This window comes from Sapajus apella, unplaced genomic scaffold (genome assembly GCF_009761245.1).
Source record: "Sapajus apella isolate SASKATOON/1434 unplaced genomic scaffold, GSC_monkey_1.0 scaffold33, whole genome shotgun sequence".
Taxonomy (NCBI): domain Eukaryota; kingdom Metazoa; phylum Chordata; class Mammalia; order Primates; family Cebidae; genus Sapajus; species Sapajus apella.
This window is the reverse complement of record NW_022436973.1, coordinates 22532287-22560249: the sequence shown is the minus strand read 5'-3', so window position 1 is coordinate 22560249 and position 27963 is coordinate 22532287. Positions and strand designations below refer to the sequence as shown.

The window sequence follows — 27963 nt, the reverse complement described above, 5'->3', positions numbered from 1 at the left end:
ATGTTTCACTGTTGGGCCAACACCCACTGTGGGAGGTTGGAGGTGACAGCCCACAGGTGGCATTCCACAGACTCTGTCCCTTTCATTCCACTTCCCCAGGGAGGGCTTCTCCTCCCCAGGGTGGGGGTAGGGGTAGCAGGGACAGAGGTGACACAGGAAGCCTAGAAACAGGAGCTTTATTCTCTAGTGTGCGTACAGCGAGTTCCTTACACAATCAAGGAAATGGTTTCTCTTTCAGGCATCGACTCTTTTATCAAAAGAAAATCCATCTTGCTCAGTCCCACCCACCCTGGGCAGAAGCTGCCCTGAGCAATGCTCCTGGCCCAAAGCTAAAGGATAATGGGAGGGGGGCAGGCACACACCGCTACACCCCTACAATGCCCAGATGCCCCAGGCCTGTGTCAGCCATGAGAGAGCGCAGCGCAGAGCAGCCACCCACACACCCACACCTCCCCTCAGTCCCAGAGCCAGCCTGGGGGCATGTTGGGGGCTGGTGAATGGGGTGTGGCCAGGGCCTGCCAGTCAAGGCCTGTGCTCAGCATCCATGACATCCAAGTACTTGGCTTCAATGATTCGGGGCAGCAGGAGATAACTGGGGGGAGGAAGGGACAGGAGGAGAAGCCTGGGTCAGAGAGAAGGCTGTGGGCACCCACCCAGCCCACTCACAGGGCCAGGCTAGGCCTCTCCTCTCCCGCCTATCCCCAGTCCGCTCACTCTCCACCCCTAGGCTGGGCTCCTGCCCACCAGCCACCCAGCCCACCCACTGTCCACCCCTAGGCTGGTTTCCTCCTGGCTACCCACCCACCCCAATTCACCCATTCTCCACTCCTAGGCTGCTCCCCTCCTCTTGGCTACCCACCCACTCCAATTCACCCATTCTCCACTCCTAGGCTGGTCCCCTCCTCCTGGCCACCCACCCCAGCCCACCCATTCTTCACTCCTAGGTGGGACCCTTCCTCCTGACCACTGCCCCTGTCTGCCCAGTCTCCACCCCTAGACTGGACCCCTCCTGCCCACTACCAGCCACCTGTACCGGATGGGGATCATGGTGATCATGATGAGAGGAAAGATCATCTTCATGTAAGGCAGGGAGCTCATGCCGAAGGCACACAGCAGCAGCAGCTGCAGCACCTGCAGGCCTGTGAAGTAGTGGATCTTCCTCTGGGGCACCCTCCGGATATAGTGTGTTGGGGGGTATGCCGTCTGTGGGCGGCAGGGACCGGTGTGAGCGGGCATGGGGTTGTGTCCCTGCCCATGCCGCTCCCTCACAGGGCAAAGCACTCACCTGCTCCTTGAGCAGCAGGGCCACGCGCTGGACTAGCTGATTACCATCAAGGGAGGTGAGTGCGATGTAGAGGAAGAGGCCGAAGAGCACAGGCTTGGGGATCCACTGCAGGGGGACAGGCAGCAGCAGCAGGGACAGCCCCACCAGGATGCTGGCGCCCAGCGAGGTCAGCCGTGTCTCCTTCACGTTCACAATCCTGCAGCGCCCCCAAGGCTGAGCATCACCTCCGCGCCCCCATCCATGGGGCCTCATCCCTCCCTATGTCCCATGTGGCCTGAGGCTCCCTGCTCCTCAGGGTCCCACATTTCTTGCCCGCCTCACACTCACGTCTCATAGATGTGCCCATTCTCCACACGTTCCTCCACTAAGGCCAGGGCCCGCACATGCAGCGGAGAGTGGGGGTAGGCGGCGTGGATCCAGGGCAGCCCGAACAGAGACAGCCCCGTGTTGATGATGGCGAGGAGCAGGAGGTCCCAGTGGTAGGCAGTGCCCTTCACCAGCCTGCAGCAGACAGGCACTGGTGGACAGAGCCCCACCCCCCAGGGCCCAGGCTGTGCCCACCTCCGCCCTCACCCGCCCTCCACACCTGTTCTCCGGTGCATTCACCAAGGCGGCCACCAAGTTCTGCTCGATAAAGAAAAGCATGGACAGCAGGAAGCCGAGGCCCATGGCGCTGCTGATGGCCCTCAGGGACAGTGACTGGATCTGTGCCATCGCAAACAGGCTCTCGCTGGGATTGTAGCGGAACTTGCTCACTGCAGCAGGGGACAGACTACAGCTATACCTGCAGCGCCTGGGAGCCACCCCACGCCACCTGCCGCCCAGCCCCAACTTACTCTCGATTTCTCGGAAGCCGTGGGAGCTGATGAGGGAGAAGACGAGCACTGCGATGGGCAGGGCGCAGTCGGACAGGATCTCGCGCACGCAGGGGTGCAGGTAGGGGCTGGGGACAGCGGGTGCATGAGTGCGACCTTCGGCCCGGGGGGCCCCTCCCCTCCCTGCACAGCCCCTCACCTCTTCTTGAACTGGTACAGGGTGTAGCCCAGCCAGAGCGTGCCCAGCATGATGAGGAGGCTGAGCACGGCGGTCGCCTGGCCTGAGTGCGTGGCTGAGGACAGCTCTGTGGGGCTGGCCAGAAAGCTGGTGTTGAGGGCAGTGTGGAAGCTGGCATTGAGGCTGGTGCCAAAGCCTGACAGGCTGATCAGGGATGGAGTCCTTTTTGAGTGGTAGTCGTCCAAGTAATGCCCATAGTAGTACTTCCAGAAGACTGTGGACACAGACCCACAGGCCTCAGCCCTCTCCAGCGCGTGGTGGGGAGGGGCCCTAAGGGAAGGGGCCCAGAAGGAAGAAGGCTCCAGGGGTAGGGTGGGGTGAAGGTGGGGGGGAAGGCAAGGAGGACCCTGTCTGTGCACCTGCACTCCTGCCCACTGTCCCTGTCCCATCTCTGACACCTCATCACAGTCTGCCCAGTGCCTCTGCCCCTACTGCTGATCCCACCTTGGGTGGCCCTGTCACCCTCCTTCGTGGGGGGATCTGCCCTCTGCCAGTCCATGGCTTCCAGGGCACCCGCACCCTTGACCACGGGCGCACACTCAGCTCGAGCAGGTCCCATCTGCCCCCTGCCAGGCCACAGTGCAGGGCCTCCCGTCTTGGCTGAGTGCCCCGTGCAGCAGGTGGTCCCTGGCCAGACTCACTTTTGACCATGCCCTTGACAGCATCTAGCACGAATGTGATGGAAATGAAGAGGGCAATGATCTCCTCTGTTGACCTGCCAGGAGGTGATGAGCCTCATCAGAGCGAGTGTCACCAGGGGGTGGGCGGGACAGGCCCACTGAGCCCCTGCAGGGTCCCCTGCCTCCTCCTGCCAGGAAGAAAACCAGGGCCCCAGTCCCTGCCCGAGTCCACCCCAGCCCCTTGAGGTAGCGATATGGTGGGGGCACCCCCCTTGCCCTGTGGTTACAGGGCCTGATGCTGGCATGAGGCTGAGCCAGATGCCACGCCTTGAGAGTCCCAGCAGCTCACAGAATGACCAGTCACCTCTTGAAGAGACTCATGACCAGGCTGAGGTTGAAAAAGGCATAAAGTGCGAGGAAGAAACTGTTCCACAGGCCCGTCCACGCGTAGAAGGAGCTGAAGTCCAGGTTGTAGTCATCACAGATGACACGAATCACTGCAGGCAGAGGGCAGGGTGGGTCAGAGCCCAGCAGGGATTAGGGGTCTCAGGTACCATCTCCCTCCTCAGCCCCCACTGCACCCTGGATGTAGAGCGCCAGGGGCGCGGTGGTCAGCAGAATCACTAGCGGCTGCCCGGAGAAGAGCGCGTAGAGCAGGCCTCCAATGCTCTGGCCGGCTATGGTCTTCTGCACGTCTGTGGGGGTGGGGAGGTCAGGCGGGTGTCGCAGCCCAGGGCCCTGCCCAGCACACCCCCGCCCACTGCCCACCGCCAACCCCTCACCGATGGCCCCCTTTGTGTTCTCGTCATTGAGGGACCCAAAAGCGATGGTGGGCAGGAGGCAGGCAAAGTAGAGGAACAGGGTGGTGGTGATGTATTTGCCCACAGCCTTGTTTTTCCCGATAATGCCTAGGAATGGGGGATGGGACAGAGGCTTTGTTGAGGATGCAGGATGGGCACACATGTCGAAAGCAGTGTTCTGCCAGGCGCGGTGGCTCACGCCTGTAATCCCAGCACTTTGGGAGGCCGAGGCGGGTGGATCACGAGGTCAAGAGATCGAGACCATCCTGGTCAACATGGTGAAACCCCGTCTCTGCTAAAAATACAAAAAATTAGCTGGGCATGGTGGCGCGTGCCTGTAGTCCCGGCTACTTGGGAGGCTGAGGCAGGAGAATTGCCTGAACCCAGGAGGCGGAGGTTGTGGTGAGCCGATATCGCGCCATTGCACTCCAGCCTGGGTAACATGAGTGAAACTCCGTCTCAAAAAAAAAGAAAAAAAAAAAAAGAAAGCAGTGTTCTAGATGCGCCACGAGGCCACATACCGTCAGTGAAGTCTAGGGGGTACAGGGGGAACCTGCGTGCGACGTCCTCCCGGATGCCCTTCCCGAAAGGGACAAAGTCCTTGCACTTTGGGGGCTGTTGGAGAGAACAGAGGGCCTGTTAGCCCTGTCCGGCCCCTGCCCCCCCAAACCCTGCCGGCCCTTGCCGGGCTCTACCCTTGTACCTCCTGGTGTCTGTGGGCAGGGAGGGAGACTGTGCTGTGTTCCTTCGTTCTCAGCGCCACTGAGCCGTGGCTCATCACGGTGAGCAGCTGTCTCTGATGCACCAAGGCCTCCTTGAATTCCTCCTCTGTGCGGGTCTGTAGGAGCTTCTGGCGGAAGGCGATATCCGAGAACATGGTGGCAAATGTGCGCGCCACCTCCATCGCGGTCTTAGTGCTTTTCTAGGGGTGGAGGATGGGAGTCACATCCACCATCCCTGTAGAACAGAGGAGGCTCTGCACAGGCCAAACAGGTGGAGGTGCTCTCCCCATGAACTAGCAGCAGGTTTGTTTTTTGTTTTTTTGAGACCGGGTCTCACTGTCACCCAGGCTGCCCACTCACGGCTCATCATAGCCTTGACCTCCCAGGCTCAAGCGATCCTCCCACATCAGTCTCCCCAGTAGCAGGGACCATAGGCATGCACCATCATGCCAAGCAATTTTTAATTTTTTGTAGACATGAGGTCTCACTATGTTGCCCAGGCTGGTCTCGAACTCCTGGCCTTAAGCAATCCATCTGCCTAGGCCTCCCAACATGCTGGGAGTACAGGTGTGAGCCACTGTGCCCGGCTGCTGGTAGCAGGTTTTATTCCACAAAGCTCAGGCATTAGTATACTCTGCCATGATTTCAGCCAGGCCAGTAGATCACCAGAACTACCATCGATCTATAGTTTTCTTATAAACTCGTGATTTTTTATAAACTTAAGATATTACTCTTGTCCTAAGCAACAAAAGTCTGTGTAATCACAGATAATGAAAACACAATGGAGAAAAATGTTTACCCAGCTACATTTCCCCAGTGGTATTTGCACTGTCTGCTGGTTTGACTTTCAGTGCAGCTCCAAGCCCATCAGGTCCTCTCTCTCTTGCTTGGCCAAGGTCAAGCCTATCCATGAACCATGAGCTCAGCGTGCAGCCCTCATCGCGGCAACCTGCTCATCTAGCAGCAGCGTCTGTCCCTCTGTGGCTCAAAGCTGTAGTCCCAGGACACTGTGCATGTTTGCTACAGAAGAGGCCCATGCTTCACCGTGGCTCATGCCTGCAATCTCAGCACTTTGGGAGGCTGAGGCAGGCGGATCACTTGAGGTCAGGAGTTCGAAACCAGCCTGGCCAACATGGTGAAACCCTGTCTCTACTAAAAATACAAAATAATTAGCTGGGCTGGAATTTTTGGGTGGTGCTCGCCTGTAGCCACAGTTATTTGGGAGGCAGAGGTTGCAATGAGCTGAGATCACACCACTGCACCCCAGCCTGGGCGGCAGAGCGGGACAATCTCAAAAAATTAGAAACAAAAACACAAAACCTTGAAAGAACAGACCCATGCTCCCGAGGGGAGCCCAGTGTCAGGGGCCAGGGCATCGGCCTCAAGGCACCACGCTTTAACTCAGCTCTGGCTATTGCTCCTTCTGTCTGGGTACCCTGTTGGGGGCCACTCCCTCCAAGCCAGGGGCTGCCCTTTCTCTGTGACCGGCATAGTAGCATTTGGGAAGGTTCCCGGCATGTCTGAGATCCCTGGGAGGGCCATCCCCCTGAGCACCCCCTTTGCCTACAGAAGGCCAGGGGCAGAGGCATGAGAAGCTAAGGGAAGCCGAAGCTGAAGGCCCTGCCAAGGCCTTGGGAGGGGTCCTGGAAATCATCTGTTGAGATTTGTTAAATCTTTTTCCTTAAAAGACTCCCAAAATTGTATCAATTCCAGCTCCCACAAAAAGCATGGTGTCCCAGCCAGTGGGTGTGTGGCCTAGGAAGGAGCAGGGACTCGTAGCCAGCAAATCACAAAGTCAGTCAAGTTGAAGAAGGGCTTGGGGGGCAGGCAGGCCAAAGGAAGTCCCCATATTTGAATAAGGATAGTGATCAAAAGCATTTCCTTTCAGTCAAGAAGGAAATACAACCTTTTGGGCAACCCCTGGGGAAATGAGGACTTGACAGGCTGAGCAAGATGTTTCTGACACACCCGCAGGGCCGAGGTGGAGGGAGGGGTAAGGATCAGGCCTTCCGAGGCCAAGACAGGTGGGAGGGGTCTGCAGGAGAGGGTGGGTAACCTGGGACCCTTCTTCCTCCCCAGGACACAGACCCCAAGATCCCCACTCACCATCTTGGGTGGGGCCAGCACCAAGATGACGAACCGAACCTCACAAGAATTCTCTCCCCAGTTCTGTGGGCGAACCAGGCGGCTGATGCACACGTGCCGCTTCTGTAGGGCCTTCATGGTACAGCTGGCAGGGGTGGGGAGGACACACTGACACTTGCACCCTGGGGGGCTGGGGCTCCCCCACCTGGAACCCCCTCGACCTTGACCCCTGGTGACCTCTGCTAGGGAGGGAAAAGAAGACCAAAGGGGCTGGAGTGTTCCAACCCTCTTCTCCCAGGCTGGGTGGGCGGCCAAAGCCCTGGCACTCACAGGTGGGCCGGCTTCTGTAGGGAACAGGGGACACGGGATGCCCAGTTACGCTGTGACAAGAAGGGGGGGCCAAGTGGCCTGGCAACTCACATGATGCAGAGCCATGACTGCTGGTACTGCACCCCTGTGACTGTGGCGGTGACCCCTTGGATGGTATCTGACAGCAGATGAACTGAGGACAGAGCGACGGGGAGGGTGGGTCAGTGGCCCCTTCTGACGCCCCCACCGGGGGTTGGGAGATCAGCCTTACCTTTACCCTGCATGGGGGCCCCAGCATCAGTGAAAAGCATGGCCATGAGCAGGTCCAGGTTGCAGTTGGGCTCCGCGTCGTCAGGGTCCTGGGCAAAGCGGCGAAGCATGGCCCGTAGCACGTTATCCAGGGAGGTGGCCGGCTCGTTCAGGATGATGCTGGCCTGTGCCAGGAAGCCATCTAGGTCGCGGTGGGCACGGATCTCTTCCTTGAAGTTCTTTAACTTCAGGTACTGAGGGGACCCCAGGAACAAAACCACATGGGCCCATGAATGAGACGCTGTCACCGTCTGGCCCCTCCCACCCAGCCGGCTGCAGCAGCCTAGTCCCCAGCCCTGGGCTGGAGTGAGCTCCCTGTTGAGCTGCTCCTGGAGGCGTGGGAAGAGGGGAGCAGCAGGAGGACTCTCAGGGAAGCCACCGCCTCAGCCCCCAGGTAGAGACCCCAGGACCACCTGCAGGATGGGCCGCCCACCTTGCGGGAGGTGTGCAGGAGCACGCAGCCAGCGGAAGTCGCTTCATTCCCTGCTGGAGAAAAATGGGAGGGCTGAGGGTGCCACCCCCTCCTCAGGTCTTAGTAAGGCAGGTCACACCTTCCCAGGCCGGTGCCCTCCCCATCCTGTCCCTGCTGCAGCTCCCGTACCAGCGTTGGCGGCCTGCATCTCGAGGTTGACATTGACAAAAAAACGGATGCTCTCGCCAGACACGATGGAGGAGTTGACGGTGTCGAAGCCCTCATCTCCCAGGATGTCCTCTCGGGCATCACAGTTGTCATCTGTGTCACACTTGCAGTAGCCTAGAGACCCAGTGACCCCCAAGAAGAGACCCCCAAGAGCAAGAGGGCCTGGTTGTTAGTGCCTCACACAGGAAGGAGGGGCTCTAAGCCCAAGGAACAGGGACCCCTGGACTGTCCCACTCTCGGGATGTGGTCGGAGAGGCCATCCCACAGGCCAGGAAGGCAGCTTCTAGTCCCACAGTGACTCTCCGGCATTCCCCAGCTGCTGGGACCAGGACCCTGCACGGCTCTGACCCTTCAGTGTGAGAAAAACATGCCCACTCCAGACACGTCAGGGCTGGCATAGAGTACAAGAATGAAGAGAGGGCCGGGCGCGGTGGCTCATGCCTGTAATCCCAGCACTTTGGGAGGCCGAGGCGGGCGGATCACAAGGTCAAGAGATCCAGACCATCCTGGCCAACATGGTGAAACCCTGTCTCTACTAAAAATACAATAATTAGCTGGGTGTGGTGGCGCGCGCCTGTAGTCCCAGCTACTTGGGAGGCTGAGCCAGGAGAATTGCTTGAACCTGGGAGGCAGAGGTTGCAGTGAGCCGAGTGCGCCACTGCACTCCAGCCTGGCGCCTGGCGACGGAATAAGACTCTGTCTCAAAAAAAAAAAAAAAAGAAAAAGAAAAAGAATGCAGACGAGACTGCCATGCCTGACTCCCGCCCTCCCCAAGTAGAGGACACAGGAAAGACAGAGAAGCTGCAGTATCCATGTGACACACACACATACACACACACACGCACACGCACACGCAAGCGCGTGCGCTGCCTTTGGGCACAGGGTCTTAGAGCTCCTCCTCAGGAGGGCAGGTGGGGAGAAGCATCAAGGCTGAGACCCAGTGCAGCCTAGGAAGCAGGAAAGCCAGGGAAACAGCCAGGAGCTGCCAGGGGAGAGGACTCCGAGGCCTCACGTCAGCCCTGCCCCTGTTGTGCCCCTCCCTCATGGAGAGTGAGGGTATGTCCTGGCACCTGGGGGATGTGGGACCTCAGAGCTGAGAGCCTGCTCCCCTTTCTCTTGGTTGGCCCCTCAATTCCTGCAGCTGGTTCACAGCACAACCCTCTTCCTACAGGAAGATTTCCTGGTTACATGCAAATATTCCTATGCCTAAGCCCCACGATGGCTCCCTGCAGCCTACAGATCACAGCCTGAGCCAGCCCTGCTTCCCCTGCCCTGGCCACTAGCTCCTCAGGCCAGTTGGTCAGCACCCCAGGCATGCCAGGTCCTGTCCTCCAAGCTGAGGACTTTCCTCCCTGGAGGGCCTTTTTTGGAACCTCCTCCTCCAGGAAGTCCTCCCAGGTCGCTGCCTCACCCCTGGCCACTGGCAGCTCTTCTTGTCTTAGGGTCCCCTAAGATTCCCCACTTGTGGGTACTCCCAGGTAAGGGGCCGCTGTAGCCCAGACCCTACCGATGCCTGACAGACACCTGTGCAGAAACAGGGACAGGTCAGCAGCACGCCTACACCTGCCAGGGAGTGACTCACTCTGACTCATTTCCACTCCCGCCACCAGTTTCCCTGGTACATCCCAAGCCCTGTTCCCTCAGTGTCCTGAGTTTAACCTGGGCCCCTTCTAGGCAGGAGGCCCTAATGCCTCCTGAGTCAAAGCCTCCAGGGACTGGTGACCCCCAGGCCCAGGTCTGCACTACCTCCTGAGCCCAGAGAACCATTAGGTCAAAAGACATCCTCGCTGCTTTGGTTCACCTCCCCGTGCCAGGCGTGCCTTGTTGAAACTGTCTGGTTCCTCTGGCCCCAACTTGTCCCAGTGTCCCCTCTGCCCCTCAACCAGCACCTGCTAGTCCCCGGCACTGCCCTTCACACAGCCCCATTCTTCCCCCATTCTTCCCGATGCCCTGAGCTCTACCTTAGGCTTAGTGCTCAGGTCCCCTAGGTCAAGAACTTCCCCAGCTGACACTACCAGGTCCCCGGAGGGCTCCTGTAATGCCAAGTCCTCATCCCAGCCCCATACCTATCCTGCCCACCAGCAGCCTGACACATAGAGCCCCCACATCCTGGGGACCCCGGGTAAGGGCATACCAGCCCTGGGTCTACGCACTGCCCCAAAACCAACCCTCGGATGGCCAGGCCACTCATGGGGCTGGGCACAGGACACAGCCTGAAGCCAGCCTGGAGAGATGGGGAAGAAGACAGCTGGACTGGTACAAGGAGGGACAACAGAAAGTTGCCCGACACACCGCAGCACAGAGGCCTTATATTTCTTTAAAGAGATGACAGCCACTCCCCACAGGGCTGAGTGACGACGGAGGAATGGGGCCTACAGAATTCTTGCCCCAAGGCTAGTCAGATAACAGGCCACTATCACAGAAAACCTCAGGAAGAACCCCAGAGGGTCCACTTGGTCCATGTAGCCCAGGAGAAGGGGCACCCTGCCCTCCCAGGTCTACTGGGGACCCGCCCATGTCTAGCCTCCTGGAGAGTGGGAGCCAAAAGCATTCCAGCACTAGAGTGGTCTAACAGGCCACCAAAGCCACAGGACTCTGGTGGGTGGGCTACACATCCCGGAGGCTTTTGCCGGACAAGCTCTCTGCCCACGCACACTCCCCGAGAGATACTCACTTGAATCCTCGAAGTATCCATTCCGCGACATGGTGGGAGAGTTTTCTGCAAGGGAAGCCGAAAGGTCACCAGCCCCATGAACCAGCCCTGGACCTCCTTCCTGTGTGCACCTGCCTTCCCCGCCCCCCCACACCTGGCTGATTTCTTCACTCTTCCCAGGGATTCAACCCGGCCACCCTAGGGAGAAAGGGAAGCAGGGGAGGGGGCCCCCATGAGGAGCAGGGGAAGCCAGCTTTAATCTCAGAAATTCAATTCCTTAGCCCATCTGCTAGGGGCTGCCCAGGCAGGCCAGAGGCGAGGAGGGAGACGTTCTCGGGATGTCTTCCCACGGAGTTAGTACCAGTACCATGTTCGCCAATCCAGGCTTTCCTAACAGAACCCTGCCTAGCTGCGGCGGGAGGAAGGGACTGGGCCGGGGCGGGCCTCTGGCGATCTCTCCGCACATCACTCCTCTCCCTCTTAGACGGGTCCCAGGCGCCATGAACGCCCATTGCAGGCGCAGTTCCCCCGACCCCTGTCACGAGCCCGGGGTCACACGGGGGGCCAACAGGCAACGGTCTCCTGCCCTGGGACTGCATCCCAGCCGCCTGGAAGGCAGAGCCGTTGGTCCAAAAGGGAGAACAACCGGGGGTGGGAAGAGTGTCTGAGGGACACATGGGTCGGGGGAGGCTGTGCCCTCCCCGGGCCGGGCCCCGGATGGTCCCGGCTGTTTGTGACTCGCTGTCAGAGGAAGGAAGCGACAGGAGGGGCCGCGTGCACGAGAGGAAAGCGCCTCCAGATTCGGAGACCCTGGGGGTCGGGGCGCAGGATGTGGATGTCGGCGCGAGGCGGGAGCCGGGGCTGCATCCAAAAGTGGGGGGCGGGGGCGCTGGGGCGCGTCCCAGGCCGCGGGAGGGACAGCGGCTGAGGGCGACGAGGGTCTGGGAGGGGTGGGCCGGGGCACCCCCCGATTCAGTCCCCGCGGCCCACGTGCAGGTAAAGGGTCGTACAAACCCGGGTCCTGGCAGGGACCCCGGGCTGGCCCTCGGGTGTCAGCGCGAGGGAGAAACCGCTGTGGCCGCGCAGGGCACGGTCAGGGCGCCGGGGACCCCCAAGAGCGGAGGACCCCACCGCAACGCCGGGCAGGAAGGTGCCCGGGCAGAAGGTAAGAAGAGACCTTCCGAGGCGGCGGCGGGCCGGGCTCCCAAAAGCTCGGCGCTCGGGGTGCTGGGAGCCCCACAGCTCTGCCCTGCCCACGTTGGAGCTCCCTGCCCTCGACCCGCTGCATCATCTGTTCAGACCTGGTAAGAAATTCAAGACGGCGACAGCAGAGCCCTAATGAAACCAAGCGCGCAGGGGCAGCGAAGCCGCGCCCGGGCCTCCTGCACCCGCGCCCCCTTCCCCGTGGCTGGGATCCCCGCAGCCGTCTAGCCCACTCGCCCGGGCCCGCACAGGCCGACGGCATCCGCGCTCTCCTGGTGCCCTCGACGGCTCCGCGTCCCCGCCCAGCCGGCCTCAGTGGCGGAGACCCGGGCGGCCTTCCCCCGCGCCCCCGGTTTCAGGCACCCACCGCACGGCTGGAGATGGAACACGCGCCTGGTGGCCGCGGCCATGGCACACTCGCGCCCTCACGCCCGGGCTCCTCACGCAGCGCTCCGGCGCTTCAGGACCCCAAACTCGGAGACTCGGGCGGGCCAGCGGCGGGAGCCGGCGACACACCCCCGCGCCGCGCCTGGGTCCTAATGCCGCTCAGACGCCCCGCCCGGAGGCGGGAGCCAGAGCTGCCGAGAGCTGGGACCCGGCCGCCCGCCCCGCGCCCCAACCCGCGGGAGGCTGCTCCAGCCGGACTGGGCTGCTCCCCGCCGCCGCCGCTGCTTGGCCCGACTGAGTAGACCCGGCTCCTTCGAGCCTGTGCGCAGCAGACGCGGCGGACGCAGCGTCGCGGGGTTAGGGGTTGGGCGGGGCCGCGGAGCTTCGGGGAAGACGCTCGACGGGCCCACAGGCCCACAGAGCTGTGCGACTGAGGCAGACCCGGGGAGGGCTTCCCCCGCGTCCGCTTTAAGTACGCGGACAGCCCCTGTCTCCTCCTTTCGGCCGGGGACCTCCGCAGGGCCACGCCCGCTGGCTGCCCCGCCTCCTGCATTTATCCCTTGGCTCTGGCCGCAGGTCCTCCTCCTCCTCCTCCAGGAAGCGCGCCCCGACTGACTCGACGGGCCAGCGAGCAATCCCCGAGCTACGCCCTGGCCCGCTGAGCCGGTGCTCTCCGAGCTCGGCTGCTTTGGGTTTGCTCGCTGCGAGCCTCGCAACTTCTCTACCGGCCTCCTGCGACCTCGGTCTTCTCTTAGGTCAAGGTCATGGTTCGCGGCCTCTTCCCTTCCCAAAATGGCCCCTGCGCCCTGTCCCCTTTCCCGGACCGGCCGGGGACTCCCCTTCTCAGGCGCTTAGTCTCCTGCGAGTGTGGGTGCGCGCGCTGCGATGGGGTCTCGCAAATGCAGCCGGTGCGACGTACCCCTGGCCTGATCCACGGTGGCTTCCCAGTAAAAGGCTCCACAGCCCTCGGAAACGGAACACGCGGCTCCGTAAAGCGCTAACCAACCTCCCGACCCCTCCGTCCGTCAGCGCTTTCCGGCTCAGCCGCGCTGGGACAGAGTCCTCGGCCACTGTCCCCAGCCATCGAAGAGGGAAAGGAGGGGGCAGGCCGGGGCAAACCCATCTCTGCGAAGTAAGGGCTCCTGGCGCGTTGGGGAAGCCTCAGGCATAGATTGGGTGAGCCAGGCCGGCCCGTTCCCCACGCGGCAAGGTAAGAGCGCATTAGGAGCGGAGCCCTGGAATGCTCCTCTTGGCGACGGACGGCCTGGGGCTGCGCGACGGCCCGAGCACACCACGCTACTCCAGGAGGTCTTGTGGAAGATCCCTACCCCAAGACCTGCAACTGACTTGGGGCTGACCATATGCTATTTACTCAGTGGTGACTCTGGAGAGACACCAGGTCATACTGCACACCCCTTGGGACCTTCTCTAGACGCCCTCTAGCTAGAGCTCCAGTCCAGGCACTGGCTCCCGGGTGGCCTGCGGAGGCTGAGGGGGAGCTGAAGGACACAGGCAGATGTCGTCCCTGGCGCATGGCTGCTTGGGTGGCATGCAGGCTGGACCCCTGAAAAGCCACCTTGCCACCCCCAGCCTCTCCCATCCGGGAATGCCTTGGTTTCTTCATCTGCCTCCCACCAGCTCCCCAACACCTGGTCCTTCCAACCCACTTGCTCCAGGAAAGCACCTGGAATGGAGGGCGCTTCCCCTTACCACAGCCTCCTGTGCTCTCCTCAAAGGACCTCCGCCCACTGAGGAAAGAGGAGCCCACCACCAAGCCTCCCCCAGACTCCCCCAGTCGGCTATGGTCCCCCTCTGTCCCCTCCCTGGCTGTCTCTCAAAGGAACTGGCACTGAGCCCTTTGCTTCACCTGTGCTCTACCCCTGCGGTTCTGTTCCCTGGGCCCTCCTGGAGGGAACCCCTGAGGCCCATGCCCCTGCTGCCTCCAGACTGACCCTGTTTCAGAGGCTGTTTCCTTCAGCTCTCCCACCTGCCCCTGTCCTGTGTAGATCATACACTGAGGCCAAATACAGGCGCCCCAGATCTCCTGGGCTGTGCCCCACTGGGTCCTTACACAGGAAGGCAGGTTGAGGGACCCAGACGCAGGCACACACTCCCCACTCATTCCTTCCCTTGGGGTCTCAGACTCCACTGGGCTGTGGATACGAAACTGTGACCCCTGGGTTCCACAAGGCGCACTTAACAGTTTTCTACTGTCCTGCCCTGATGCCACTTACCTTGCCTGTGGATTGTAAAATCTGGGGTGAGAAGTAAATGTATGAGATCTCATTTTTAGGCCAGGCACGGTGGCCCACGCCTGTAATCCCAGCACTTTGAGAGGCAGAGAGAGGTGGGAGGATTGCTCGAGCTCAGGAGTTTGAGACCAGCCTGGGCAACACAGAATTTTAGTAGAGAAATCCCATCTCTACTAAAATTACAAAAACTTAGCCAGCATGTTGGCACGCTCCTGTGGTCCCAGCCACTCAGGAGGCTGAGGTGGGAGGATTATTTGAGACAGGGAGGTCAAGGCTGCAGTGAGTCAAGACTGCATCACTGCACTCCAGCCATGGTGACAAAGGGAGACCCTGTCTCAAAAAAAATAAATCTCATTTTGAAAACAAAACAGGCCAGGCATGGTGGTTTGCGCCTGTAATCCCAGCACTTTGGGAGGCCGAGGCAGGCAAATCACAAGGTCAGGAGTTCGAGACCAGCTTGGAGAACATGGTGAAACCCCGTCTCTACTAAAAATACAAAAAGTAGCTTTGCGCAGTGGCAGTATCATAGCCAATGAGGTTTATCCAAGGCGCGATTATTGCTAATAGAAAACTTCTCCCAATACCCTGCCGTGACGACTTTCAGTACAGTCAGCACTGGCAATTTTTGACAGTCTCTACGGAGACTGATAAAAAGAAAAAAAGAAAATAAATAAAAATACAAAAAGTAGCTGGGTGTAGTGGCAGGCACCTGTAATCCCAGCTACTCGGGAGGCTGAAGCAGGAGAATCACTTGAAACCGGAGGCAGAGGTTTGCAGTGAGCTGAGATCGCGCCACTGCACTCCAGCCCAGGTGACAAAGTGAGAGTCCATCTCAAAACAACAAAATCCCAAAACATTTCCTTAGCGCCCCTTCCCCTCCGGGTGCTGCCTTATCCCTCAGCTACATTTAAGAGGGAATTTCTCCAGAGCTTCGTGCCCCTCCTGCTATGTCTCTTCCACCCACTTATACTTGTCTTTTGTCCTCACCACACCACTGAAACTGCTGCTGCACAGGTCACCCTACCTTGGCTTTCTTGCCCTCCCTCTAGCAGTACCTAGTACCATACAGGCCTCTTCTTTCCCTTTTATTTTATTACTTTTTATGGTGTCAGTGTCATTTGCCAAGGGGCCCCCTTTTTCTTTTTCTTTTTGTTTTTCAGACAGTCTCGCTCTGTCGCCCAGGCTGGAGTGCAGTGGCACAATCTTGGCTCACTGTAACCTCTGCCTTCTGGGTTCAGGCGATTCTCCTGCCTCAGCCTCTCGAGTAGCTCGGATTACAGGTGTGGGCCACCATGTCCAGCTGATTTTTGTATTTTTAGTAGAGACAGGGTTTCATCACATTGGCCAGGCTGGTCTTGAACTGCTGACCACAAGTGATGCATCTGCATTGGTCTCCCAAAGTGCTAGGATTATAAGCGTGAGCTACCGAGCCTGGGGCCCCCCTTTATCTTGCAACATTTATTTCTTGTCCTCCCACCTCCCTCTGACCGGCGCTCAACGTTGGCCTGCCCAGATCTTTCTCTGCATCCAGGGCTCTCCACCAGCCACAGCTAACTGTTAAATGTCACATCTCCTGTCCACACACCACAGGCTCTTTAGCCCTCCTCCCCCCATGGCTAATAGAGAATTCAAATGAAATTCAGGGGAAATAGGGTTTCTGGCCAGGCACTGTGGCACACGCCTGTAATTCCAGCACTTTGGGGGGCCAAGGTGAGTGGATCACCTGAGGTCAGGAGTTCGAGACCAGCCTGACCAACATGGTGAAACCCCATCTCCACTAAAAATACAAAAATTAGCCAGGCCTGGTGGTACGTGCCTGTAGTCCCAGCTATTGGGGAGGCTGAGGCAGGAGGATCGCTTGAACCTAGGAGGTGGAGACTGCAATGAGCCAAGATCACGTCACTGCACTCCAACATGGGTGACAGAGTGAGATGCTGACTTAAAAAAAAGATCGGCTTCTGAGTCTGCCATCCATCCAACAGCCCTAGACTGGGGGTCAGCCCGACTCATCCACATCTAATCCATGAGCAGATTTTCTTCAAATTAGAGCTAGAATCTGCCCACTTGCACCTCCAGCCTGGCCCATCATCTGTCTCTGACAGGCCCATTCTCTACTTTCAGCGGCTTCTCCAACACACAGAAAAGAAAAATGCCAAACTCCCTGCTGTGGCCTACATAGGGGGCTGCTGTATAGCCTGGCCCCTGCCTAGTCCCCCACTTCATCTCATATCTCTTGCTCTCAGGAGAGCGCTGCTCCAGCCACAGTGGCTGCTGGGGCTGTTCCTCCGCCCACCAGCCTGCAGCCCCTGCCTGCTTCCAGAACTTGATAGTCTGTAGGCTGGAATTCATGAGGTCTTACTGAAGCTCATTTCACTCTGCGGGTCTCAGAGGCCTTCCATGGCCACACCATCTAAAGCAGGTTCCTGCTGTGCTTGTCACAGACCTTCGTGGCCTCTAACTTTGTAGCATGGCCTCCTTCATCCTTCTTACTGTCCTGCTGGGTCCTGTCTTCCTGTGAGCTCCCAGAAAGCAGGACTGAGTTTCTCCTCAGCCAGTGCAGCACTGCATATAGTAAGTGCTCAATAAAAACAAAAAGTAGGCCAGGTGCGGTGGCTCACACTTGTAATCCCAGCACTTTGGGAGGCTGAGGCAGGCAGATCACCTGAGATAAGGAGTTCAAGACCAGCCTGGCCAACATGGTGAAACCCTGTCTCTATAAAAATATAGAAATTAGCCAGCATGGTGGCGGGTGCCTGTAATCCCAGCTGCTTGGGAGGCTGAGGCAGGAGAATTGCTTGAACCGTGGAGGCAGAGGTTGCAGTGAGCCGAGATGGTGCCATTGCATTCCAGCCTGGGTGACAGAATGAGACTCTATCTCAAAACAAAAACAAAAGGTAAACCAGGTGCAGTGGCACATACCTATAATCCCAGCTAGTAGGGAAGATGAGACAGAAGGATCCCTTGAGCCCAGGAGTGTTGACACCAGCTTAAGCAACATAGGGAGACCCGCTCATCTCAAAACAAACAAAAACCCAAAGGAGCGTTAAAGGCAGCTCCAATCATCAAACTGCGATTACAGGCATGAGCCACGGCAGTCGGCCAAGTCCTTTTTTTTCAGAGAGTTCCCCTTTTGTTGCCCAGGCTGGAGTGCAATGGCACGATCTCAGCTCTATGCAACCTCCGCCTCCTGGGTTTAAGAAATTCTCCTGCCTCAGCCTCCTGGGCAGCTGAAATTATAGGTGCCTGCCACCATGCCCAGCTAATTTTTTTGTATTTTTCGTAGAGACAGGATTTCACCTTGTTGGCCATGCTGGTCTCGAACTGTCGACCCCAGGTGATCTGCCTGCCTTAGCCTCCCAAAGTGCTGGAATTACAGGTGTGAGCCACCATGCCTGGCCAGCTAAGTCCTTTTAGCTTAGACCCTACCTCGGGTCTGCAGCATCCTGGCTGCCGTAGCCTTCCTTGGACCCTTGACAGGCGTGGCTTCCTATACCTCACAGCCAGCAGCTCTCCCAGAAGTCACTGGGATTTTAGCAGCCTCTTGCGGCTCCCGCTGCCTTGACCAGCATTCTCAGCTCCCGGCAGCCCTTTTCCAGCTGCAGCTGCTCCGCCTCCTCGCTCTTCCTGGGGAGGAGAGTTGCTGTTTCCACACTATCTCTCTCTGAGTGAGGACTTGTCAACTGTAATTGTTACTTATTTATGGGAGCCCATGTCCAGCTCTGAACCAGGCCAAGAGGCTGGGCTCAGCTGCCCACTGAATCAACTGCCTGATACTCCCTAGTGGTCTACTGGGACCCCAGCAACCATGCCAGTCTCCTGTCCCCCTCCAAATCTTTAAAAAAATTTTTAGACAGGGTCTTGCTCTGTCACCCAGACTGGAGTACAGTAGCGCAATCATAGCTCACTGCAGCCTTGACCTCCTGGGCTCAACTCATCCTCTCACCTCAGCCTCCCAAGTAGCTGGGACTCCAAACAGGTGTCATCATGCCCAGCTAATTTTTTTATTTTTAAAATTTTTGGAAGACACAGGGTCTTGCTATGTTGCCCAGGCTGATCCTGAACTCTTGGTTTCAAGAGATCTCGATCTTTCTTTAGACTGTCTTCCCCGACACCTTAACTCTTCCTGTCCCGTCAGCTTTTGCTTTTTTATTTTGTGTTTTTTTTTTTTTGTATTTGAGACAGGGTCTCGTTCTGCTGCCCAGGCTGGAGTGCAGTGGTGCAATCTCGGTTCATTGCAACCTTTGCCTCCTAGGTTCAAGCGATTCTCCTGCCTCAGCCTCCTGAGTAGCTGGGATTACAGGTGCGTGCCACCACGCCCAGCTAATTTTTGTATTTTTAGTAGAGACGGGGTTTCACCATGTTGGTCAGACTGGTCTTGAACTCCTGACCTTGTGATCCGCCCGCCTTGGCCTCCCAAAGTGCTGGGATTACAGGATTACAGGTGTGAGCCACTGTGCCCGGCCAGGAGCTTTTGCTTTCTATCCATGGGAGCCCAGCATACGACTGGCCATCCTGGTAGTGCTGCAGTGGGCTGGAAGGGGAACATAGCCTCCACTGGCCTCCTCTCTCTGCTGGGAGCATCTTCAGGCCCCTTGGGTGGGTGGGAGGATAGCTCTTTTGTGCTCAACAAACACTGCAGTAAGCCCTCTCTCGGTAGCCATCTACCCCTATTGAGAGAAAGATCTGGACTTCTATAACATAAGGGCAGCCAGGAAGGTGAGGAGTCCCTGCCCTGCAGAGGGTCAACAAGGACGTGCTCCCTCAGGATGGCATCTGTCTGCCCTCCCCTCAGTCCATACTCACAGTCTGAAGCTAGCATGGGCAGGGTGGGCTAGGGTTCTTGGCTCGCTGATTCTAAGAGCTCATGAATTCTAGGCATACAGACTGTCAAGGTCTTGTGGCAGACAGGCAACAGACCCCTGGGCAGGCAGATTCCCGGGCTGCCCCACTGCCCTCCTGTCAGGCCTCTGTCCTCTACAGCCCAGCTTCTCACCACCAAACACTGGCTTCCTTCCCCACCCTCATCTACCGCCAGGCCCTCCCTACTCCATCAAAATCTCATCACCTGGCCAGGCCAGTGGCTCATGCCTGTAATCCCAGCACTTTGGGAGGCCAAGGCAGGCAGATTGCAAGGTCAGGAGATGGAGACCATCCTGACTAGCATGGTGAAATCCTGTCTCTACCAAAAAAAAAAAAAAAAAAAGCTGGGCGTGACCGCACCTGTAGTCCCAGCTACCTGGGAGGCTGAGGCAGAAGAATTGCTTCAACCCGGGAGGCGGAGGTTGCAGTGAGCCTAAATCGTGCCACTGCACTCCAGCCTGGGTGACAAAGCGACACTGTCTCAAAAAAAATAAAATTCCATCACCTGCTACCTGAGGAAGAATTCTAGCTGGTGAATTCTGGGTAGGCCGTCACCTCCTGACCATCTTTCTGTGTCCCTCATGTCCTCCTCACCCATGGCTCTCCTTTTTGTTGGTCCCCATCCTGCTCAGGGGCCTGGAACTCACCCTCCGGGGCTGATGTGGTCTGAGGCTCCATCCAGGTCACTCTCCCTTCTATCCCCAACTCCTCCCAGGAAGTTGGAGGCACAGGGGAGAGAGAGGTAGTGGGAAAGCCCAGGGTGACACCCTGGAGCAAGACATCCAGCCTCTTTAGATTTCTGACCATTGTTATCTGTAAATAAGTTGGAATGGAGTTTTTGTAGCTAGAAAATTCCATAAATTATATCTCAAAGTGAAATAATCTTATCAAACCATCTTTCCATTTCCTGTTATTATTTCTCCATTTGTACATTCATCCAGGCATGAAATTTCAGAGTAAAGATGTAAAGTTTCTTTTACTTTTTTTTTTTTTTGAGGCGGAGTTTCGCTCTGTCGCCCATACTGGAGTGAAGTAGCGGATCTTGCCTCACTGCAAATTCTGCCTCCTGGGTTCAAGCAATTCTGCCTCAGTTACCAGAGTAGCTGAGAGTACAGGCATGCACCACCATACCTGGCTAATTTTTGTATTTTTAGTAGAGACGGGGTTTCATTCAGGCTGGTCTTGAACTTCTGACCTCGTGATCCACCCATCTCTGCCTCCCAAAGTGCTGGGATTACAGGCATGAGCCACCATGCCCAGCCAGAGATGTAAAGTTTTTTAAACATGTTCAGTCGTGAGAGGAAAACAAAAACTTTATTGCTGGAGGAAAAGCAGTCATAATTTGTGGGATAAAATGAAAATATATTCACATTGTATTTGGTTAATTTTTTTTTTTTTACAGGTTTACAGTCATTATGAGTAGGACATAAAATGTATTGAACCCAATGTAATTTTGAAAAAAACCAAACTCGTTTAGCTGGTCAATCTAGGAATGCAGAGGCCTGGGAAAAACAGGAATGATTTGTGGATAAATTTATTTTTCTTCAAATTTTTAGAGAATGAAACAAAAAAAAGTCTTTGGATTCATTTCAAAACATTGGGTTTTTTCCACTTTTACCTCGAGGTCATCTCCTTAGCTGTTGCCTCTTAGTCACTGTCTTGTCAGTTGTTCCTTCTAAGCGGCTCTCCAGTTGGTTCACTTCTCACCTCCAGGAGGAGCAGCAGCCCATTCCCCACATTATGGTCTCCAGACCTTTCTCTTTCTCTTCTTTTCTTTTTCTTTCCCTTCTTTCTCTTCCTTTCTTCCTTTCTTTCTTTCCTTTTCTTTTCTCCTTCCTTCCTTCCTTTCCTTCCTTCCTTCCTTTCCTCCCTCCCTCCCTCTCTCCCTCTCTCTCTCTTTCTTTCTTTCTTTCTCCTTTCTTTTGTTTAAGAAAAGTAGATTCTTGGCCTGCACGGTGGCTCACTCCTATAATCCCAGCACTTTCGGAGTTCAAGGCCGGCAGATCACAAGTTCAGGAGTTCGAGACCAGCCTGGCCAACATGATGAAACCCCGTCTCTACTAAAAATACAAAAAATTATCTGGCGTGGTGGTGCATGCCTGTAGTCCCAGCTACTTGGGAGGCTGAGGCAGAATTGTTTGAACCTGGGAGGCGGAGGCGGAGGTTGCAGTGATCCGAGATGGTGCCACTGCACTCTAGCCTGGGTGACATGGTGACACTCTGTCTCAAAAAAAAAAAAAGATTCTCAAACAGGATCCCATGGATCCCTGATATCCCTGGGTTGTGCTGAGGCACTGTAAAACCAAACAAGGGAAACAATGGGCTGGGAGCAGTGGCTCACGCCTGTCATCTAGCACTTTGGGAGGCCAAGGCAGGAGGATCAGTTGAGCCCAAGTTTGAGACCTGCCTGGGGAACATAGGAGATCCTGTGTTGTGTCTACAAAAAATGCAAAATTTGGCCTGGCTTGGTGGTGTGCACCTGTCCCAGCTATTTGGGAGGCTGAGCAGGGAGGACGACCTGAGCCCAGAGAGGCTGAGGCTGCAGTGAGCCATGATCACTCCACTCCACTCCAGCCTGGGCCACAGAGTGAGACTCCGTTTCATAAAAAAAAAAAAAAAAAAAAAAAAAAATCAAGTAGGTTAGCAGGGTGAGGTGGCACATGCCTATAATCCCAGCCACCCAAGAGGCTGAGGTGGGAGATTGTCCAAGCCCTGGGAGGTTGAGGCTGCAGTGAGCTGTGACTGCACCACTGCACTCCAGCACTCCAGCCTGGGCACTAGAGTGAGACTGTGTCTCAAAAAAAAAAAAAAAAAAAGCTGGGTGTGGTGGCTCATGCCTGTAATCCCAACACTTTGGGACGCTGAGGCTGGTGGATCACTTGGGATCAGGAGTTCAGCCTGGCCAACATGGTGAAACCCCACCTCTACTTAAAAAAAAAAAAAAACACAAAAAAACAAAAACAAACAAACAAAAAAACTGCTGGGCATGGTGGCGCACACCTATAATCCCAGCTACTTGGGAGGCTGAGGCAGCAGAAGTGCTTGAGCCCAGGAGGTAGAGGTTGCAGTGAGCCAACCTCCAGCCTGCACTCACCTGGGTAACAGAGTGAGACAGTCTCAAAAAAAAAAAAAAAAAAAAAGAATCAAGTAGGTGCCTGACTTAGCAAAAAGAAACTGCAGGGAGATGTGTAATACTGGTTTAGGGCAGCAAGCCCTTCTTTAGGGGCCCACCTCTTAGATGGGCCTGGTATCAGGGGGCCCATGGAAGCACACAGAGACCCAAGTCCAGGCCAATTAGAAAACTCCCTTCTTCCTGACCACTGTAACTGTTCAGGGATGAGAATGTGACCCTTGCCTTTGGGACCCTGGGGCTGCTGGTGGTGTAGAGGAAGCTTGCTGCAGGAGGAGAATGACGCCACCAAGGATGGGGAGAGGGTCTGATGGCATCTAAGTACCTGGGCCGGGCTGACTTGTAGCTGATACTCCTGGACTGAACTCCTACAGAAACCAAGCTGATCTCCCTGTCATGGGCTGGAAGTGGGTCACATGGTCATGTCTTCTTTGGGCATAACTTTTCCCTAGAGTGTAGGATAGAGATTAACACTGGGGTTTATCGGTGTTCCCTGGTGGGCCCTGTGATTTTCAGCAGTTCCACATGAGATCCGCTGCTCTAAATCACGTCTCACAATCGACTTCGCCAGGTGCCCTGACTCTGGGGCTCCCTCTGGTAAGCAGCACCAGGGTTTCAGTAGTTCCCTGTCCCTACTGAGGGCTCCAGGTGAAAGATGGAATCCCTTTCCCGTCCTCAGGTTTCCTGGCCTCTTCCTGCCCCCACAAGAGCCCTTCGCCATTTCCTGTCTCCCCACTGCTCTGGGAATTCCTGCGGGTTCATCCCTAAACCTTAGAGGTTTCGAGATTTCGCCAAAATGCAAGCACAGGCACTCCGTAAGTTCAAACCCCAGCCTGCAGAATGGGGAGGCCGGAGGCTCTGGGCAAAGAAGTTATGAAGAGGTAATGTTGCTGCCAGCCCCCTCCGCCGTCTACCAGGCCCTTCTTGTGCAGATCTGCATTTGGTTTGCACAGGACTAATTTATCTCAAGGAACTTCCAAACCTAGGACCACCATTCCAGTCACATGAAGCTCTCTGCGGAGGCTACACCCTTCGCCCTGGGGGAGTTCCATATCTGCCCAGTGGAGCATTTCCCCTTTTCTCACCCAGCGTCTGGCCGACAGGAAGCAGGGTGTCTGTGGACCGGGGGTGGGCGCCCCTTTGCCCCACCTCCCTGCCCGGCCGGTGGGGGCCCCGGGTGTGGTCGGCTCGGAGGCTCGCGCCACGTGCAAAGGTAACCGCCTGGCGAGAGGAACCCGAGGCAGCACGGGACCGCTGATGCATTTGTGGTCGCTCCTCTTAGAGCTCCGCGGGCTACGGCAAACCTCCGCGTATCCGCCCCTTACTGTACGCCCTCGGTTGTCCCCATGCATAAAGTAGTTCCGAGGCGCCACCTCGCCGAGATTTCACTGCGCAGAAACGCGCTATTAGGCGGAAAGGCGTGGTTCCTAGGGGCTGAGAACCCGCACCCGTGCACCGCGGTATAAGACGAGGCTGAGGGACCCAGGCAGGGCACGAGGGCCGGGGAGACCTCTGTTCCCATAGCGGGCTTCCTTGAGCCCATCCCCGAGTTCTGTGACTCCCCAAGTTCCCACCTCGCAATCCAGTGTGGTTTCTTCAGATGAATTTTATTCTCCGCGGGCTGCTCTGGCGTCTAGGAATGAGGGAGTGTGACCCCAGCATCCCCAGCAGAGGCGTCCAGCAGAGGCTGAGGGCCAGCCCCCCTCACCCCACCCCCAGGAGCACCAGGGACTGAGTCTATGGCATAGGCATCGTCTGGAGGCCTTGCTTGTTCAGTGATAGTTTATTGGTCCTTAGCATGACATCTCAATTACCAAGGTAAATTCACATACACAACTGCAGGTAAAAACATGTAAAATAATATAAAAATAAATTGAAGGCTACTTTTATATATTTACTGAATTAAGTAGTGTAATAAATACTATGATAAGCAAAAAGCTTCAATCACACAATTCAGTTTCACTGAAGTTACAGTAGTGTTTGTAAATACGAGTTTTAAAATTTAAGTTACAAATATTAAAGCACTGAAAAACTAGTATAAAAGTGAATTTTGGCATGTAAGTGAGCTCTTATGTCATTAGTATTTGACACCCTGGGACAATGAGGAAACCAGTTCTCACCTACTTTTTGAGGTACAACTATCCAACTAGGTCAGCAACACGGCTGGAATACTTCATAGTTTACAATCTTTGAATTGAACTTTTCCCTTTTGAGAAGCCCAAAGAGCAACCCAGAGCTTATTACTGTGCAAAAATTCTCCAAAATCCTAATAGAATTTAGGAGGGAACTTTTTCTTGTGACCTGAGGGGCCCAGTGTCCAGGCCTCAGGTCAGAGAGCCCCCAGGGCTCAGAGGGGCCAGCTCAACTCCTTGCCAATGGCCCTTCCCTAGGATAATAATCCCATTTTCTCCAATTTCTGTCTCCTTTTTCCAATCGAAAACAGAAAAATCCCATATCAAAACATAAAATAACCCATAACTTCAGCGACTTCAACAGTATCCCATGCACGCTGGGTGATATAAACGGAAGCTGCTAACAGGAAAGTTGGCAAGAAGCATGTTACGCCCCTGGAGGACTGCCTGTCCCTGGGAACCCACCCTGTCTGCTGGGTCCCTGGATCCACTTGTATGGTCAAAAGCAGTGTCATGGCTCTTCCTCCGGAGACAGTGGAAGACCCTGCTCTCCCCGACCTGGAGCACTGCTTGGATGAATCAAGTGGATATTGAACTTCACAGCACCAAGAGGCCCAGCAGGTTCCAGCATTTGCCGGGAGAGAGGAGGCATCTCCCGGCCTCAGTCCTCAAAGAGCTTACACAGTGCACCGCTGGTGTGCTTATCACTGGGGCAGAGCAACTGGCCCCAGGAATGCCCTTTCGCCAGCTGCTCCTTCACGTTCCCGAGTAGGCTGAGGAGCATCGACAGAGGCCTCAGCCAGTTTTGCCTTTTCCGCTTTGATGCTTCTTAACATTTTGACTTTTTTCAATCACAGTTTCATATTCAAGTTGAGGTAATCAGTTTTTTCTCTAAGAGGAGAGGAGCTGGGACAGTGGGGCAGGTTGGTGAGAGGGCATTTCTATAAACAGAAACCAAGACCATCACGTAGTACAGCCCCACGTGGTGAGAAGACCCGCTCTCACGGGCAAGCTCCGACCCCTCTTTAAAAACTCTTGTGCAGCAGCCAGACTGCCAGGCCAGCGCAGTCAGGAAATGGCTCAAGCTCCTAAAACTAGAGCTTTCATTTAAAACTTCACAGCAGACCCCTTAGAGAAATGGCCTGTGGTTCCCTCCCCTCCCCTCCCCCTTTTCTAAGGCTGCTCAAGTTTGAGTTTTTAAAAAGAGCTCGGTAGAGCTAAAGGAAGCTACAGTAACTCATTGCTTATTAATCAATTGCACTTAAGATCTATGTTATTGATTCTGAAGCAGAGGCAAGCCCTTGACGGACCCCAGCCTCTGGCCAGCCAGAAGTCTGGGGGCTCCCAGACTTGGGCTCCACAGTGGGGCCTTTTGGAGCTGGGACTGGAGCACATGGGCCTTTTCAGAAGCCCTTCTTGATGCAAGATTTCTTACTCAATGGTATCTGGAGTTTTGTTCATTTGACTTCAAATTGTTTTTTCTAATATATTTTACTGACAAGCCCTTGACAATTGCTTTGTTACTTGCATGCAGGCCTCTGTGTGACCAGGCACACAGACTGCATGTGCTCCATCCTGTCTCTCCACTGCTCCAGGGGCCTTTCTCAAGAACTCCCTACATTACTGGAAACTGCTGGTTTTACCTATGTGCTTCTTCCTAAGGCATGCAAAAAAAATATGTGAAATTCAGAAACATTTACAGTTCAGGTAGCTGAGGCACTGAAGTCCTAAGAGACATCACCTAAATATCAGTGGCTGTGACTACCCTGCCCCCCACACCAATTATGAAGGTCAGGAATAGGACACACTTGTAATTCCCCTCTGCTTTATGGTCCAGCTGAAAACGTTGACCTTGGAAGGAATTCTAACTTAGGTATTGGATTTATTTGAAATTCCTGGTCCTCAGGAGCCACACAGGCCCAGGGCCAGCAACAATGCTCTGGAGAGTGGGGGGGATGAGTTTCTTGAAGTTTGTGGCTGAAAAGCAGGCCTTCCCTGGCAAGGCTTGTGGGAGCGCTGGGCGATGGAGGTTAACCCCACAAGTGATCAGCCACCAGGCCTAAGACGAACCAGTTGCAGGACACCTCCTTCCACAGTGAGATGAAGCCTTGCCAGGGGGCCTGGGCCGCACGCTTGCTCTTGTCCCTACATTAGGACACCTGGATGATGTGATAGGACAGCTCAAGAACCACCCACAAGGGGGAAAGCTGATGTCAACTCAAGAGCCACACACTTCTAGAAAGCCACAAGTCTCTCCTTCACTTTAGTTCAGAAGGGAAATCTCCTCATTTGTGAACACGTTATTGATCTCAACCCAAGCTGCTGGCTCTGTGGGCTGGACTTGTGCTGTTTCTCCCAGGACTAGGCCCACAGCCAGTAGGGCCAGCTCCTTCAAAGAAAGGGGCCTAGCGGGAGGCGGGCACTCCATTGGGGAAGACAGCTGTCATGGAGCAGCATCTGAGGCTTGAGCTTGTGGTGGACTCACCTCCCAGACATGGCCACAGTTCAGGCAGCCAGGGTTCCTTCTAAGTCCCAGCAGCTCCTCTGTACAATCCTAATGCTTCTCCCCAAACTCAAGAGCCCAAAGGAGATCCTGTTTTCAGAAATCCAGAGTTCCTGGACTGCCAGCTGCATACGCAGATGGACAGGCCTCATCTGCTCATCCTTGAGTATTCCCCCAACCCTACAAATCAATGGTGCAGGTGATGCTCTTCAGCGCCATACAGGGAATAAAGACAACATGCACTCAAGCCAGCACACATAGGCCAAGGAGAACAAAGACAGCCCTTCAGGGAGAAGCCTCCAGGAGAGCTGAGGTTAAGACACCCATTTGTCCATCTCCAGAGTGGACATTCTGCAGGACATATGGGCCCAGCCTTCCTCTAGGGCTTCAGCTCAAAGAGGTCATGATACTCCTGCTGCTCCAGCTCCCGGTTATACTTCTCGATTTCCCGGTTGGCTTCTTCCACGTAGTCATTCATGAACTGGTCCATGACTGGCATCTCATTAAGGAAGAGTGCGCTGAGCCTGGAGGACAAGGGAGCCTGCCTGAGCCCAGAGGGACCTGTAGGCAGGTGAGGGGGAACTGCTGAGGAAGTGAGCATCTGGCCCATACAGAGGGTACCTGATGGGCTCTTTGTATACACTGGCAGCACCACAGCTACAAAGAAATGTGATGGCTATTGGCACAAGGCCATTAATGAGGTCCTAGAACTGAGCCCTTCAGCTTTCATTAGCACACAGCAGCGCCTCAAGTCTTACATTTTATCCTATCTATCTTTTCACAGATTAACTGCTGTAATCAGGCTGTCTTCAACTTGTAAATCGTGACTCTGACAACTGCAGACTTCAGGGTATCACCGTAGCTGCATCCAAACTATAACCCACAGGCCGGGCACAATGGCTCATGCCTGCAACCCTAGCACTTTGGGAGGCTGAGGAGGATGGATCACTTGAGCCCAGGAATTTGAGACCAGCCTGGGCAATATGGCGAAACCACGTCTCTATTAAAACAAGATAAAAC

At 55.8% G+C, this 27963-nt stretch overlaps 2 protein-coding genes and 1 non-coding gene across 10 annotated transcripts in view; 1 reads left to right on the top strand and 2 right to left on the bottom strand.

Annotated features, from left to right (window-relative positions):
* Window positions 1-159: 159 nt before the first annotated feature.
* SLC4A11 (solute carrier family 4 member 11) lies at window positions 160-12193 on the bottom strand. Of its 6 annotated transcripts, none has more exons than XM_032295567.1 (20): window positions 12047-12193; window positions 10498-10542; window positions 7785-7937; window positions 7617-7666; window positions 7146-7377; window positions 6986-7067; window positions 6587-6710; window positions 4462-4680; window positions 4280-4373; window positions 3741-3866; window positions 3540-3653; window positions 3323-3455; window positions 2980-3053; window positions 2300-2552; window positions 2122-2228; window positions 1872-2040; window positions 1613-1786; window positions 1286-1481; window positions 1034-1203; window positions 160-592 (listed from the first exon to the last, which is right to left on the bottom strand). In XM_032295567.1, exons 1-20 carry the CDS (start codon window positions 12087-12089, stop codon window positions 523-525), a joined length of 2628 nt encoding a protein of 875 aa, XP_032151458.1. In that variant the 5' UTR covers window positions 12090-12193; the 3' UTR covers window positions 160-522. The 6 variants fall into 6 exon arrangements, with proteins under 6 accessions (XP_032151458.1, XP_032151457.1, XP_032151459.1 ...); XM_032295566.1 differs by having other exon boundaries at window positions 7617-7669; window positions 12047-12155; XM_032295568.1 differs by lacking the exon at window positions 12047-12193 and adding an exon at window positions 10844-11925.
* A 2628-nt stretch (window positions 12194-14821) lies between these two features.
* LOC116563068 lies at window positions 14822-14962 on the top strand. The gene has a single exon (XR_004274204.1). It is a non-coding gene; the product is annotated as a U4 spliceosomal RNA (small nuclear RNA).
* A 9114-nt stretch (window positions 14963-24076) lies between these two features.
* Window positions 24077-27963, bottom strand: part of CUNH20orf194 (chromosome unknown C20orf194 homolog) — a 151851-nt gene continuing 147964 nt past the window's right edge. For all 3 annotated transcript variants that reach the window (XM_032295560.1, XM_032295561.1, XM_032295562.1), the window contains one exon: window positions 24077-27435. In XM_032295560.1, coding sequence (XP_032151451.1) covers window positions 27323-27435 — 113 coding nt within the window. In that variant the 3' untranslated portion in view covers window positions 24077-27322. The remainder of the gene's footprint in view (window positions 27436-27963) is intronic.